Raw genomic sequence first — 16,485 nt, forward strand, 5'->3', positions numbered from 1 at the left:
GTGAGAAATACCCTCTGCCATGCACTTCACAATGGTTTGCATAGAATTGATGTAGATTTAGATGAAGGGAACTGTGTGGAATGCACATTTGGAGTTGGGTACCTCACAAAAGACCATTTCCTAATATGGCAAATGAAGCAAAAAGGCTTCAATGGGACAAACAATGAAGAAACTAGAGAGTAGCTTTCTGGATGTGTTAAGTGTGGTCAGATGAGTTGTGATTTTGCCTCTTTTCAAATGATGCATGGTGATACGTGCACCAACAGTCCACAGAGGCATTTAGCCTGCTAGCCTGCAGTGTGTAGAGGATGTAGTTCTGGCCAGAGGTTGTTCTGGATGTTTTTGGGATGTTACTCCTACAATAACTCTCACCAATTCATTCAGGTTCCTGTGAACATGATTCAGGATCTTTATTTCAACATTCTCAGTTTGCAAGTGTTGATATTTCTTCTACATCTTGATGAGGATACTCCCACAGGCATATATGTTGAAAGGGTTCTGGGAAAGTACAGTGCATCTGTAAAATAATTTGCATATGAGGTGTTAGAGCGGCAGATTCTAGACTATTGGTCCTGCGTTTGGAGCCCTTGTCAAGTAGGCACAACAACTAACATCAAAAAAATTCAGAGGCACTGCTAAGATCATTACAGCATGGGATATCACACATGAATGTTTAACAGAAATGCTAGGGGAACTTAAATGTGGACCTTTGAAAAAAGAAAACAAAAAAAGATGAAGTGGTTTTTGCAGAACTATGTTAGGTGAGTTCAGAGTAACTGTGGTCAAAGAAGACTGTGAGACCAATTTGCTGCCATCATCATACATCTCCTGTAGAGTCATGGTAATAAGTGCAAAGAGATTAGGGTACATACAGAGTCATACCGTCAGTCAGTTTTCCTTCAGTCAAGACACAAATGGAATCAGACAAAAAGAATCACTCATATTGATATGAAGTGCCCTCAGCCATGCATTGTACAGTGGCGTGAGGAGTATATATGCAGGTCTAAATTGGGCTTGAGTTTTCAAAACGGAAAGTCACACTCTCCATGGGAGCAAGCAGAAACTGAGTTTTAGTTCAGTTAGCAGCAAGCCAGTGTGTGTATCAGAACTTCGAAAAAACTACAACTGCCCCCCCCCCCCTCCCCCCCCCCTGAAGATGTCCTCCACAGAAAGAAACAAAACATAAACTTTCAATGAGAAATTCATCCACAAACAGCATAATAGCAGGGTATATTTTAATCAGTGTGATACTTCCAGTCGTGAAAGCTTACATTTTACGAGTTTACTTCTACAGGTGAAAAACTACTTTCAGTTACATCTCTAAGAATGATATGCTGGAGCCTATGTATCAACACAAACGTAACTGTTAATTGCATTGTAAGTACTTGTAATTGCAAACTAAGACTTTGGTCTTCTGCTGTGATTATATGACATTAGACATACAAAGAGCCATGATTCCTCTGAAGTGTAAAGTCTACACTGGCAGGGTGACTTAACAAAAACTGAAGAAAACAAATAATAACCAACATGAAAAAGCAGCCACTTGCGCCTCGTCTCAGACACAAAGAACTCAACATAGGAGGGGCAGTCAAAGTTTTAATTATCACCCTAAAGAAAAGTTGAATAATTATTTTGTTATCTGTTTGCAGGTACATGTCTGCAGTACTGCAAGAATCCATGCTGAGTTGGTGGAAATGCATGGCAGCAATACACCACCATACAACACAGTGGTTTCCTGGCACAGACAGTTCCAGTATGGTCAAACAAGGATGATTAATGCTGTGGCAGACCATGTCTCTGTGAAGAACTGGGAATCGCAAGAGAAGTTCGCAACTAGATGCACAACATTTGGAACACGAAACAGGTCACCACCCAGTGGATTCTGCGAAAAATCACATGCATTCAAGAAGACTGCCAAACTGAGGCAGCACCGGAAATGTTGCAGCTGTGTCAGGGCAATGACTTCTTTAGCCACTTAATCAGCATGGGCAAGTGGTAGGTGTATCAGTATGCGCCCAAGACAAATTAGTGCAGGAAGCAGTGGAAACGTTAATTTGTCGCTGCTGAAATAAGTGAAGACCTAAACATCATTAACGAAGAAGATACTAAGTGTCTTTGGGACTGTCATGTTATGGTGCTAGCAGATTGTGCTCATAAGGGGCAAACCATCACAAGAGCAGATTACTGATATCTCCAGAGGACACCATGGGAGACTGTCAAGCTGTCCCATGTGGCCTTTTTGCTCCATGACAGTGCCCCAGCTCATTCTGCACAGGACAGTCATACACTGCTTCTTACAGGTATCAAATTTTGTCTCTCACCCCTTATTCTAACATGGCAGTCAGTGACTTCGTATTCTCTGCTTGGGTGAAGAAACCACAGCATAGCAGGCATTTCCAGAATGACAGCAAGGTAATTTTTGAGTTGGGATATTTCCTCAACAGCCAAAATACAGATAGACAATCCAGATCTCAGTCAAGTCATCCATCACTGGGAAAAATGTGCCACACTGAAGGATGAATACATACACAAGACTAACACCATCACCATCACCAAGTTTCATGGTCAAAGAATGATTTTTTTTTTATCTTCTAATATAACTACCCCTCCTACAATATTATCCACAAGGACAAATGTCAGAAAACCAGCACTTCCCACACAATAAAATTTGAAATCAAATGTGCATTTCATATCACACAACAAAATGTATTTGTTAGATTGTATTGCTAATAAATCGTGTGATGATTTACTACCTCCTATAGTACAATAGTTTCCAAAATATGGGATAGTTGCAACACGCATTCCATTTTTTAATACTGTCATCTTCAGTGTGTGATCAGCTTGCTCTGCACTTATGTAGACAGGAGTCGGAAGCCCTGCTAGAGGAACATTGAGTGGTGGCTGTCCAGAGGATGAAATACTTTTATGTCGTATTGGCTGACATTTACTTCCATGGACATATCTGAAACGAAATTTTAAAAACTTTATTTATGCACAGCATATATTAAATTACACACAGAATATTTTATAAACACATGTCACAAAACACAAAATTCACCTTTGACAGAACCAGAAGTCGTGTTTGAAAAAATATCAACATGTATAAGAAATATTATATTTTTGTGTTGCGAACCACCCTTTAACAATACCAAAACAATGTAAAACTGAATAGCAGCTGTACTACATCATACCACAAATTGGGCTTCTGCAAACAGAAACTCACCACCTACTGATACCAAATATTTCTTTCAGCACAACCGGAGGAAGAAACTGAGTTTGTTATGCATTGATAACATGTTTGTGAAATGTTCCCTTTAAAGTCCAACAAACATAATACAGCATTATAACTGCATGTACACTTTTTTTTTCTCTTTCTCACTCATTTATTGACAACAGATGTGTGAGACAAGTGGAAGAAGAATGCTCTGCCTAGCACCTTGAGTATGATGCTGACCAGAGGGTTAAACTCTACCTAGATGATGTAGTATGCAAACAAAATAGATGGGATCTGTTGCTATCTTTTCATGGCATGGTAAAAGGATAATTATTTTAAAAAATGTGACACACATCATGATGGGTAGTATTAAAGATATGTTAGAACACAGAGTAAAAACATATTTTGTGGTATATTTTTTATTCTACATTACAGTTCTCTTACAATGGGTGACAGGGCCCAAATTTTTGTGTCTGAGGGAATACGAGATTGACACATTATTTTAGATGACAGTTGTTACAATAAATGTTTGTTTCCTTACACTAGTCCAACAGTATACTTTCCATACTTTTTGGACTCCCTTGTCACATAATTTTGCGTGTGTCAAACTTCTTCCTAATGTACTAAGTTTCATGTGACTTTTGTATTTATTAGCTCAAATATTGCTATTACTTACTGTTGTGTCTAGACAAGACAGCCTAGACACAATGAGAGGAAGCCGAAAGGCACGCGCTAACCTAAAGCTGGATGGCGTGAGGTCTGAAACAGGATACGTAATGAATGCTATAAAGAAAAGTACGTAGCTGCTGGAATACTTAACTTTAATCCATCCTTGTGGTACATCTGGAGATTGTGGCGATACAAGTGAGACTCCATAGATACATGCAATGTTACTAATGGCGCCTTGCTAGGTCGTAGCCATTGACTTAGCTGAAGGCTATTCTAACTATCTGCTCGGCTAATGAGCTATGCTTCGTCCGTGTAGTTGCTAGCAAAGTCGTCCGTACAACTGGGGCGAGTGCTATCCCGTATCTCGAGACCTGCCTTGTGGTGGCGCTCGGTCTGCGATCACACAGTGGTGACACGCGGGTCCGACATGTACTAATGGACAGCGGCCGATTTAAAGCTACCACCTAGCAAGTGTGGTGTCCGGTGGTGACACCACATTTACTGTTTCCAGAAGTTTTTGTGTGAGCTTGTCAATTCACCATCCATTCCATTCAAACAACTTTACTTACTGGTTGTAGAAAACAGAAGCACAGAAGCTAGACTCAATATCAGTTCTGCTTTTAAAGAATTTTTAAATATTAGAAAATAGCTGGCATGTTATTGGAAAACTAATTATGAATACCCCTATGCAGGCACATATTTACAGAGAAATGTTTCTGGAGGAGGGAATGCACTGCAAAACTGTGCATTCTTTGATGAAAAAGAAGATTAAACAGTTGGCATGGAAATGCAACAAAGCACTGCTAAGCAAGACACAGGTCTAATGAGTAGTTAAATAACTCATATGATTCGAAATTGCTTCTCTGAGCATTAGTGACAATGAAATATTTCCTCATTCTTTTTGCACAGGGTACCTGAACAAAAAACCAAACAGATTTCAAGACCAACGCTATGATTAGTACGAAAACATGCGGAGATGACAAAGACAGTACAAAAGTCACAGGAAGGCAATGGCACACATCCTCCAATATGACCGTGTTTGCTAAAGCACTGTGGTGTTCAAATCCATCTTCATGTAAATGATAGATTTACCTTTTTTTTTCTTTTTTCTTTCTTTTTTTTTTTTTTTTTAATATAACAACAGTCGAGTAAATGGGACGCATAGTAAAATACTCATCAATATGAAGATGGACCTTGTCAACATGGAATGGGTTGTGTGCCAGAAAAATATACATAGCCGTACAATACGAGCAACCAAAAAGAAGGTTTATCTTTGGAGAAACCAGAATAACGTATGGTTCTTGAAGAGTGGCAGAAGCCTTTTCAGTAGTTGCAACGGCTGTAAAAAATTGTAGAGGGAGACCATGGGATGAATACAGCAAGCCATGCTCAAATGGATGTAGGTCACACTAGATACTGGTACTCGCACAGTACAGAGTAGTGTGTCGAGCTGCATCAAACCAATCTTAAAACTGAAGACCACAACCATAAAATGAATTAAACACTGAGCACTCAGAAATGATTCTAAAGGAAAGAATATGAGTGCCTTCTTAATCAGATACATTTCAAAAGCACCACTTTTCCATCCTTCTCAACAGACATTACACAACTGTGTGATACTGTTCAGGAACGATTTAAAAAATAAGTTGCCACAAAGTCAGTTATTGCAACTGATCACCTACACTAACCTAGAGATGCAGCAGTTTTCAGTAAAAATAACTCAGAAATGATACAATGAGATGCCACTGACAAATACTATCCATAAAAATATAATTTACATCAACTTTATAAAACTAGACGTGATGTTCTGAAGATGTTACTTCACTGCATGTAACATAGTGAAGCGCTACTCTGATCAGGGCACTGGGTTCATTCAGTAGGAGTCATTCTAATTTAAAAGTTCCTGAATCATATGAAGGAAATGCCAGGATGGAGCCTAAGAGAAGGTTATGACCGCTTCCAGATCCCTCCTGGTCCAAGACAACAACTATTCAAACTTAATTAGCTCGCTGTTGACATAATGTAAAAAACATATCATTTTAATAAGCTCAACTTTGAGTCTTTGATAACACTGTAATTATTAAACAGTAAAATTACTTTTACTGTTGATGGTCTAGTTATGTGAATAGTGAAACACAAATAGACTTAGAACCCAGACCCTAGGTTTCGTGTAAATAATTTATAAGACATGAAGAAAAGTGTATTTTCTTGTATAACAAAAATCTAAACCTCTTTGCTTTCTGTAGAAATTAATAGTTTGTGACAACAAAAACTTGTAAATGATTCGGGAATACAGAAGCATCCGATTCCAATCGTCTGCTTTGACCGATGACGTCACAAATATGGCGGGAACGACCATACACTATGACTCCAAAATGGCGCCTATGATGCCATTACATAAACATGACCACAAACATGAAAATACATTGAAAAACCAACACACACACGTACCACAAAAAACCTAATGAAACTAACAGGGCAAGCATGGGAAATTGGGGGTTTTTGGGTGGTGACAAAGTAAATATAAACAAATTTAGACACACACCACCATACCGAACCACACAAAACGACGAAAAAACCGACAACACAAAACTCCCCAAATTCCACTTGACACAATATCCTATGGAATCGGACACTTCCCTTGACCTATATAGCCCAACATCAGCTCCCGATCCCACAAATAACACTTCCCTTGACCTATATAGCTCAACAGCAGCTCCCGATCTCACAAACTAGAATCAAACACTTCCCTTGACCTATATAGCTCAACAGCAATTCCCTATACCGCACCACCCACAGCCACAACCACACATTGGAATTGAACACTTCCCTTGACCTAATGATTCATTACAACTGTTTACAAACTACACTAATCAGAACATGAAGAATTCATTAAAGAAATAGAAAAATTTGTGTGCTGCTAGGAAATCTGACTCTACGGTTGGGCATCAGGCACTGCTTTGTACAGACCAACTACCATTTCATCCTGTGTCTAAAGCATCAAAGGGCATAACTATCAAGGGTAAGAGGTTGGCACACCATTCTCCCTGCCTTTAACAATGTCTTTCAAATCAGAGCCACTACTTGTCCTTCAAGTAGCTTCTCAGTTCTGCTGAGGCTCAGCAATGACCTCATTCCACTACTCCAACTAAGCAAAACTCCTTGGCAGTCTTGGATATTGAACCTCAGTCCTCCAAGTGACAATCCAAGACATCCTGATCACTGAGATACAGAGATTAACCTTTCTACAAAATAAGTTGATTTCTTTTTTTTTATATGTATATTCTTCTTCTTATACATTTCACTATAACACCAAATGCTTTCATTAGTCTCTATCAGTGACAGTCATACCTAATGGCAAATTCAAAGATTCACTGACAATAAGTTGAAACACACTTCTATCAAGCAAGTGTTATTCAAAGAAAAATATATCTTTATGAATAACACAGAATGTAAGTAAAATGTAAAGAGGAAGTTCAAACAAGAAATTTGTCAAATAAATTAGATTTTTTAAAAACATATACCCAGGAGAAACTGAAGTTTCAAATTGGCTTTTTTTATTTTCTATTCTCAGTAGTTAACATTGGTGAAAATCCTTTAGGTACCTCCACAAGTGCCTTTTTGCTGACTGACTGACATGCCCTACAAACTCGTGAAGCCATATAATCTGTGTAAATAATTTTTCCTGCCTCACAATATTTACTAATGTATACACTCCACTATAAAATCAGTTGTTATTCCCCTTCTAACTGCTACCAAATAATGCCACCGCATCATGAGAAAAAATATTATATAAAATAGGGAATTATCACAGGTTTAATTTAAACATTGTAGTGGGTAACATCACCCGCAACGTCAAGCAACACATGAGTATTACAGAAATGATTCATGAACTCAAATGGGAATCCCTGGAGGCATGAAGACGTTATTTCCATGAAACACTATGGAGAAAGTTTAGAGAACTGGGTTTTGCGACACACTGTGGAGCAATTCTATTGCTATCAACCGAGCAAGGTGGCACAGTTGTTAGCACACTACACTCGCATTCGAGAGGAGAACAGTTCAAATCCCCACATCCAGCCATCCTGACTTAGGTTTTCCATGACTTCCCTAAATCACTTCATACAAATGCCAGGATGGTTCCTTTGGAAGGGCACAGCCAATTTCTTTTCCCACCCTTTCATAATCCGAAATGGTGCTCTGTCTCTACTGACCTCACTGTCGATAAGTTTTTAAACATTAATCTTCTCCTCATCCTCTACTGACATCAATGTACATTTCATGTAAGACAGCAATGGCAAGATAAAGGAAATCAGGGTTTGTACAGAAGCATACAGAAAGTCATTTTTCTCTTGCTCTACTTGCAAGTGTAACTGGAAAGGAAATGACTAGCAGTGTACAGTTTACCCTCCGTCATGAACTATTTTGTGGATTGTGGAGTATGTGTGTAGACCTAGATCACTGCGGTTGTGAAGTAAAAATGGAAGTTACCAAATCATTACATGTTCAGCTACACATAAATTTGTGTAAAGGCAAACAAAATACTATGGTTGTAACAGCAAAAATTGCAAAGCTGCTTGTTGCAGATGCAGAAACTACAATGTTGCAAAATAACAATCTACTATATTTCAAACTCAGGCTATGATCTCAGGACAGCTTGTTTATGTACCTCTGATTGCCAAAAACCGTGAAAGGGGACTGCAAAATGCAATGATTCTATAGAACTGCTGATACTTCAACTTTGAGCAGATTAAATGGCTGCAGTGAAGTCTGCAATACAGCTGTGTTGCTTCGTGCTGTGACATTACCTTTGGCACAATTTTTCTTGAAATGAAGGTTATGGCAACAGATTGACCTATACTGTAGCCTAAGTTCTATGTAACCTAGTTTCCTTTCTATGGTTACATTTACGTTGTATTACATTACATTTGCATCCTTGCCAAAATAAAACATACTTTCCTGGTGGTACTTTTTCTTTTTTAATATGCCTGAAGCCATTAATAGTAAGAATATCCTTGCTCAAAAGTGTTGTATTCTCAGAAGGTTTCTTGGCAGTTAAAATATGCATGATTGTACGATGCCATTGTGGTTATGTAGTGCTGATAAACAGTTGTCCTATTGACAGTGTCAATGGTCAAAGTTGATGGGTTATATTGTATCCTTCGTAGCTTACAATAAAATTGAGGGGAGTCCACAGCATTAAAATTAGGATGGTTGAAAACAGCCAATATTACTAACATAGCATGCAATGGACCTTGTAGTGGCAAGTATTTTAGCAACTGTGTTGATGGATTCAGCCAACACTGCTTAGTAATAAAATTTCGTATTTGCCAGTGAAAACAAAAACTGTGGATGTTCTACAGTGTGTATTTATATCATGAACCAGTCTTCAACTTACAAAGCAATCCTCTAATAACGGCTCCGTAAACCAACTTAGGATATCCAGAACTCTCCCCCCCCCCTCCTCCCCCCATTGACAAATACACTACAGAGCCAAAGAAACTGGCAAATCTGCCTAATATTGTGTAGGGCCCCCGCGACCACACAGAAGTGTCGCAACATGATGTGGCATGGAATCTACTAATGTCTGAAGTAGAGCTGGAGGGAACCGACACCATGAATCCTGCAGAGTACAAAGGGGTGGCAATATCTTCTGAACAGCTTGTTGCAATGCATCTCAGATATGCTCAATAATGTTCAAGTCTGGGGAGTTTGGTGGGCAGTGGAAATGTTTAAACTCAGAAGAGTATTCCTGACGCCACTGCGTAGCAATTCTGGATGTGTGGGGTGTCGCATTGTCTTGCTGAAATTGCCAAGTCCGTCGGAATGCACAGTGGACACGAATGGATGCAGGTGATCAGACACAATGCATAGGTATGTTTCACCTGTCGGAGTCGTATCTAGACGTATCAGGGGTCCAATATCACTCCAACTGCACACGCCCCACACCACAACTGAGCCTCCACCAGCTTGAACAGTCCACTGCTGACATACAGGGTCCATGGATTCATGAGGTTGTCTGCATAACTGCACACTTCGATTTGCTCGATACAATTTGAAACGAGACTCGTCTGACCAGGCAACATGTTTCCAGTCATCAACAGTCTAGTGTCGGTGTCGATGGGCCCAGGCAATGTGTAAAGCTTTGTGTCTTGCAGTCATCATTGATGATGTTTCGTTGAATGGTTCGCACACTGACACTTGTTGATAGCCCAGCACTGAAATCTGCAGCAATTTGCAGAAGGGCTGCACTTCAGTCACGTTGAACGATTCTCTTCAGTCGTCATGGACCCCATTCTTGTAGGGTCTTTTTCCGCCCTCAACAATGTCGGAGATCCGATGTTTTACAAGATACACGATATTCACCATACACTCGTGAAATGGTCATACACGAAAATCCCCACTTCATCACTACCTAGGAGATACTCTGCCCATCGCCCATGTGCCGACTATACCACCACATTCAAACGCCCTTAAATCTTGATAACCTACCACGGTAGCAGCAGAAACTGATCTCACAACTGTTGTCTTATATAAGCGTTGCCAACCACAGCTCTGTATCCTGCCTGTTTGCATAATTCTGTATTTGAGTAAGTGTGCCTATACCAGTTTCTTTGGCAATTTAGTGTAATTTAATACCCAACAGTTCATGTTATAACCAAAGCTGTGCTATGTTCCATGTACTTTATGTTGCTTTACTGCTTCTATGGACTACTACAAAATGAATCTACAGATCAAATTAGTAAAGTGTGATGTATTTTAAAACTGTTATTAGTAATTGCATAGTCTTGGTGAACTAATGCCATTCAAAATAGCTGTGGAACCAAATCTTGAAGAAATAATCAGAATGACAATGTTTTTAAAAAAATATGTAAACAGGCAAACATCCGCAGAAAACTTCACCTGTCTCACAAAAATGCAACTACAAAGTCTCAGTAACCAGACTGCTGCTGGGAATATGGGAATAATTCCATCAATTCTCCTCACACGACACTTTTACAAATCATGACTGTTAGATCAATCACAGCTTAACCAGAGGTTTGCCAGCAGTCACTCTTTCCCAACAGCACACAATTAAATGAGCAGGAAGATTACTTATTACACAGCACAATCAAAGATCATCTACAGTGTACATATACAGAATCTGCTACAGACACTAGTATTTCAAGTCAAATTACATGATGCACCTTATTTCATCATATCCAAGGACTGCACACACAAAATGACCACGAAAAAGTAAACGTATTTATGAGTACAACAGCCTGCTGAAATCAATGGTTGTCATTATGGACAACATAATTGTAACAATACTTATCAAACATAAAGCTTCCAACAGAGTTGCTCAAGATGTCTCATATCACTTTAGCTGTCAGAGACTTCCATTTGATCTACAAAGCAAATCAATGTATTTAGAACAATCTTTCTGAGCTACTGATAACATTTTAGGTGTTAACAGAGTATTCAAAAGTCCAGTCAGAACACCTATTAAATGTTTGAAGTCAAATAAGATTATAGCTTGAAAAAAATAAATATACAATTGACAAACTGGAGAGGCAGGGAGGGAAGGCAGTGTTGTTAACATACAGCCACTCAGTAGACTCAATGGAACATCATTAGCAAGGTTACTTTTCTTAAAGTGTAATGTGCCAGTATTGAAAGGTAACAGTAGTCATTCAAAAGTAAACTAAATATCTCCTCCATTCTAACTTGCATTTAGGCACATATTCATACCTAAACAAGACACTAATACTTCACTCTTTGCGTAAAATCTACTGTTCAACAAGATCATCAACAACATAACAAAATCTGAAAAAAATAAGTAAGAAACATGCATATGGCTACACATTAACAAACACAAAAAATAAAATAAAAATGATGGATCAGAAATACAACAAACATTACATGTGAGTAGTTAAAAACGTGATACAAGTAGACTGACGACATTATTATGCTTGCAGCGATACAAGCTTTACAGACTGACCGACAGCTGACACCACTGACAACAGAAAATATCAGCCAAATAAAATCTGACAAAACAACAAGACCACCACAGAAACAAGTAGTTTTTGTTCTGGGAATGTTCTTGTAATTAATGGATTCCAACTCATTAAAAACTTGAATACAGCAGAACATAGTCAAAAAAAACTTGGGTCTTAATCGGCGGCATAAATTTAACTACAAAATACAGTCTGTACATAAAAATTACTGTCATTTAACATCTGCTGAATTTTCCAAATTACAAACAAACCATAACTTTTTTAAATCTAATCTATAATTCAACCCATACTACGGATCAGTCTATCATCACAAACTTCATTTAATAAAAATAGCTTTTTGTTGTGACACATTTGTTGGCTTAGTCAACTCATTATTAAACTATCATCTCCCAACCTACCCTACACGTTGCTTTATGCAACAGTCTAGTCTGTCACTATAACTTCATAAAGAAACCTATCTTGGTCTAGCATACAACACAATCCAAAACATTATTCCCCCTCAACAGATTACAATCTCCACTAGAAGTATGCAGCTCTAGTAAATAAAATGATCTAGTCATAATAAAATAATCTAAGTGATACAGGCTTGTTATAAACAAAACATATGGACTACATCTGCAACTAAAATGAACAGAAGTACCTCAGATGCCATATATGTAACATACCACATCAATGAATAAACCAAGAGCTCATGTTGCTTACTAGACCCCATTATACTACATCCATCTTATCATTATTGATGAATGATGGCAAACTATAAGGTACCTTTTAGTCAGAACATAGTGACCCATTCACCAATACTCCCCATAAAAAACTACAATGAATTGAAAGATGTATAAATCTTTAGCAAGTGCCATCTCACATTGCTCCACTGTCTTCGTTGAGAATATAACTTACAGATTACCACACATATAAAAACTGCTACACCTAAACGACAGGACGGATGACCCCGTTGTTTGGTCCCCTCACCCCAATCAACCTCAAAGATTTTCATCACATTACTTGGCATTGGAACACAAAATATACACATGAAAAACATTTTCTCAAAATTCTCATGACAAACTCTTTCGGTTACAGCTATTCATTCCTAAAAGACTCTTACTCAGTTCACAGTCACTCAATAAGTTGTAAATTACTGAATTAAATTTCCACTTGCCAGTAGATTTCACTATGCAGTCAAACTGACACTTTGGTTATGAGGCATGCTCACGAATTAAGAATGTTTCCAACAAATGATACAGAGGTGTGTTATAGTCTCAGTTACATGGGAAGTTTCTTTTCTATATTTCCCAATCACATGAAATCTATTTCCCTGTCAACAGATTGCTATACATAAATCATCATTTTACAATTATTATCTTGAAGTGCACAGTATAGTGTAACTGAGGCAATGTTTATGCATTCAAACTTACTCCCACACACTGATGGAAATGACAATTGTTCTTAAGTATCCATTTACGTTACCTCGTACATAGTTTCATTCGTATACATTTTTCACGAACGTGTTTGGACCCAATACTGGTGTTGAAAACTTAGCTATTGGTAGTACCAGACTTCAATCTTGTAAATTGGTCATATAGTACAAAATTTCACGCTTTACACAACGTCATCTTTGAGATGTTGTGCAGTTCTCAGTCACTTAAGCGTTTGTAAAGAGAATTAACAATTGCTGCCAACAATGGAAAGTAGTAGCCAATAAGTAAAAAAGTCTATCAACACAGAAATTTACTATATTACTTTCATCCCAAACAAAAGGTATTCTTTCACTAGAATAATAAAGCCATTGTATGCGACATGCACTGGTACAATTTTTTTCTAATTCGGTACGGTTCAGCAGTCCGATTACACAGCACTCTCTTAATCCACACACAAACAATACGAGGCGAGAAGGGTTTTCATGGAAATTTAATAAACTTTTTTTGCCATAAACTGAAATTAAAGACATATTGAAACTATACACCAGAATTAAAAAGAACAGAATCCAACGGATGGTTCATTTCTTGGTGTATTTATTCAACAGTTACACAGCGCAATAATTGTGATTGTCGGTTGAATCAACACTTCCAAAACATCATTTACTCCTGGAACACACGGCCATATACTTACAATTTTCTAAAAGTTGGTGAAGTGATTCTTAATGTTGCTACTACTTTAACCATATTTGCTGATCAGCACTGTTTTTTAATATTCTGCGGTGTTTACAATATGTTTACAATACACACATGATTCCCCGCGCCGGAACGTTTTGCTTAGGGGCCAAAGATCGCGTAAACTACCGCACACCTTCGCACACCAACGACATGGAAAATCGAGATTGATTTTTTTAAATTAATTTAATTGGCATTTTGTAATATTGTTAGTTTAAACCAAAGAGATACAATATTCTCTACCTCTCTGATTTAATCCAACGACCTATATTTTTATACCTTTTTGATTTAGTCCCTAGCTATCCAATAGTAAATTGAAATTTTGATAACCTATCGGAAAAGATAAATTTTTTCATATTATCATTCTTAATTCAGATTAAACATTATCATCGAGTTATCCATTGACGATTTTTTCGTTTTAAGGCCGATTCAGACTAGCCGTCAACGAACCGTCACGTCACGCCACATCAACGTCACTGTATATTCACCGTCGACGTCACGTCACGTTAGTCCCGAGCGGTGAAAGTGAGGTAATGAGGTTCCGTGTGTGATCCAAAAAGTTGGATTATAGTACCAGACTTGATGAACTAACAATGATAGAGTTTATTACTGCCTAAAGCAAACTTCGTAAATTACGTCCTTGACAAATTTTATGTGGTAAAGTGCTGAGAAGTGAAACAATATTTCAAAACTAGACCTTTACTGGCTATCGGAAATATATACATCCAGGCACATCAAACAGTCTTTATAGGGGAATAAATACAGTCAGTTTACTTACCCATTTTTTTTTCCTTAGATGACTAACAGCATCATAAATAACTGCATTTTTTCCAGCATTAGAGACTACTTATTCACTTAAAAACATTATTTAATGAAAGTTGCTTCATTTTCTTATTTATAAAAAGAGTGACGTCAGCTCTGTTCTCTTATAGTAAAGCCTAAATAATTTTTTACATTTAGATATTAGGCCATGCTTGTGGAATAACACTCGTCGGGAAAAATATCCAAATTGTTAGTTAATTAGTTTATGCTCCACAGTTCTTGTGAGTTTAGTACAATTCTAAGTTACTTGTGTAACCAGTCAATTATAACTGGGACATTTCCTGACTGGCTAAAATATGCAGATGTTAAGCCTCTATTCAAGAAAGGGGATAAAGAGATACCATCAAACTACAGACCGATTTCACTTTTGCCAGCATTCTCAAAAATTTTAGAAAAAGTAATGTACAGGCAGCTGCTCAACCATCTGACCACAAATAACATATTATCAAGAACACAGATTGGACTTCTGAAGGGTTCTGATATCGAGAAGGCTATTTACACTTACAGTGAAAATGTACTTAATTCATTAAATAACAAATTACAAGCAGCAGGTATTTTCTGTGATTTGTCAAAGGCATTTGATTGTGTGAACCACAACATCCTTTTAAGTAAATTAGAATTCTATGGTGTCACAGGCAGTGCTGCAAAATGGTTCAAGTCATACCTCACTAACAGGAAACAAAGGGTGTCAGTGCAAGGGACTAGTGAATTAAGTCATCAGTCATCATCAGAATGGGAAGAAATTACATGTGGTGTCCCACAAGGATCCATCTTAGGGCCATTGCTTTTTCTTGTGTACATTAATGATCTCTCATCAGTTACACTGCCAGAAGCAGAGTTCGTTTTGTTTGGAGATGACGCAAGTATTGCAATAAATAGTATGTCAAGTGTAGTTCTAGAAAGATCTGCTAATGATATTTTCATGGATATTAATAAATGGTTTAAAGCCAACTCACTGACATTAAACTTCGAAAAGACTCACTATATGCAATTCAGAACCTGTAAGTGGTTTCCACCCAGCATATGCATAAAATACGAAGAAGAGCAGATAGAAGAAGTTAAAAGTCTTAAATTCCTGGGATTACAACTTGATAATAAATTCAGATGGCAAGAACACACCACAGAACTGCAGAAACCCCTTAACAAATCTGTATTTGCAATTCGAGTGTTAGCAGACATAGGCGACATAAAAATGAAAACGCTTGCATACTTTGCCTACTTTCATTCCATGATGTCATATGGTATAATATTTTGGGGTAACTCTTCAAGTCAAACAAAAGTTTTCAGTGTCCAAAAGCGTGTAATACGTATTATTTGTGGAGTAAATTCACGGACGCCCTGTAGAAACCTCTTCAAAGAACTGGGTGTACTAACTGCTGCCTCTCAGTATATTTACTCATTAATAAAATTTGTCCTAAATAACATATCTCTTTTTCCAACAAACAGCTCAGTTCATACATACAATACCAGGAACAAAAATGATCTGCACAAGGACTTAAAAGCACTTAATTTAGTTCAAAAATGGGTCCACTACTCAGGAACACTCATCTTCAATAATTTGCCAGTAAACATAAAAAATTTAGTTACAAATAAAGATCAGTTCAAAAGGAGCCTGAAAGACTTACTAGTGGCCAAC

The 16,485-nt window shown here is 37.7% G+C and overlaps 1 protein-coding gene across 1 annotated transcript in view; it reads right to left on the minus strand.

Annotated features, from left to right (window-relative positions):
- Positions 1-14,148, minus strand: part of LOC124555048 (mitochondrial-processing peptidase subunit alpha) — a 117,520-nt gene extending 103,372 nt beyond the window's left edge. The window contains exons 1-2 of the mRNA XM_047128819.1: positions 13,987-14,148; positions 2,754-2,962 (exon numbers count right to left, since the gene is read on the minus strand). Coding sequence (XP_046984775.1) covers positions 2,754-2,962; positions 13,987-14,039 — 262 coding nt within the window. The 5' untranslated portion in view covers positions 14,040-14,148. The remainder of the gene's footprint in view (positions 1-2,753; positions 2,963-13,986) is intronic.
- Positions 14,149-16,485: the final 2,337 nt, after the last annotated feature.

The sequence above is a fragment of the Schistocerca americana genome, chromosome X (genome assembly GCF_021461395.2).
Source record: "Schistocerca americana isolate TAMUIC-IGC-003095 chromosome X, iqSchAmer2.1, whole genome shotgun sequence".
In the NCBI taxonomy this organism is placed as follows: Eukaryota; Metazoa; Arthropoda; class Insecta; order Orthoptera; family Acrididae; genus Schistocerca; species Schistocerca americana.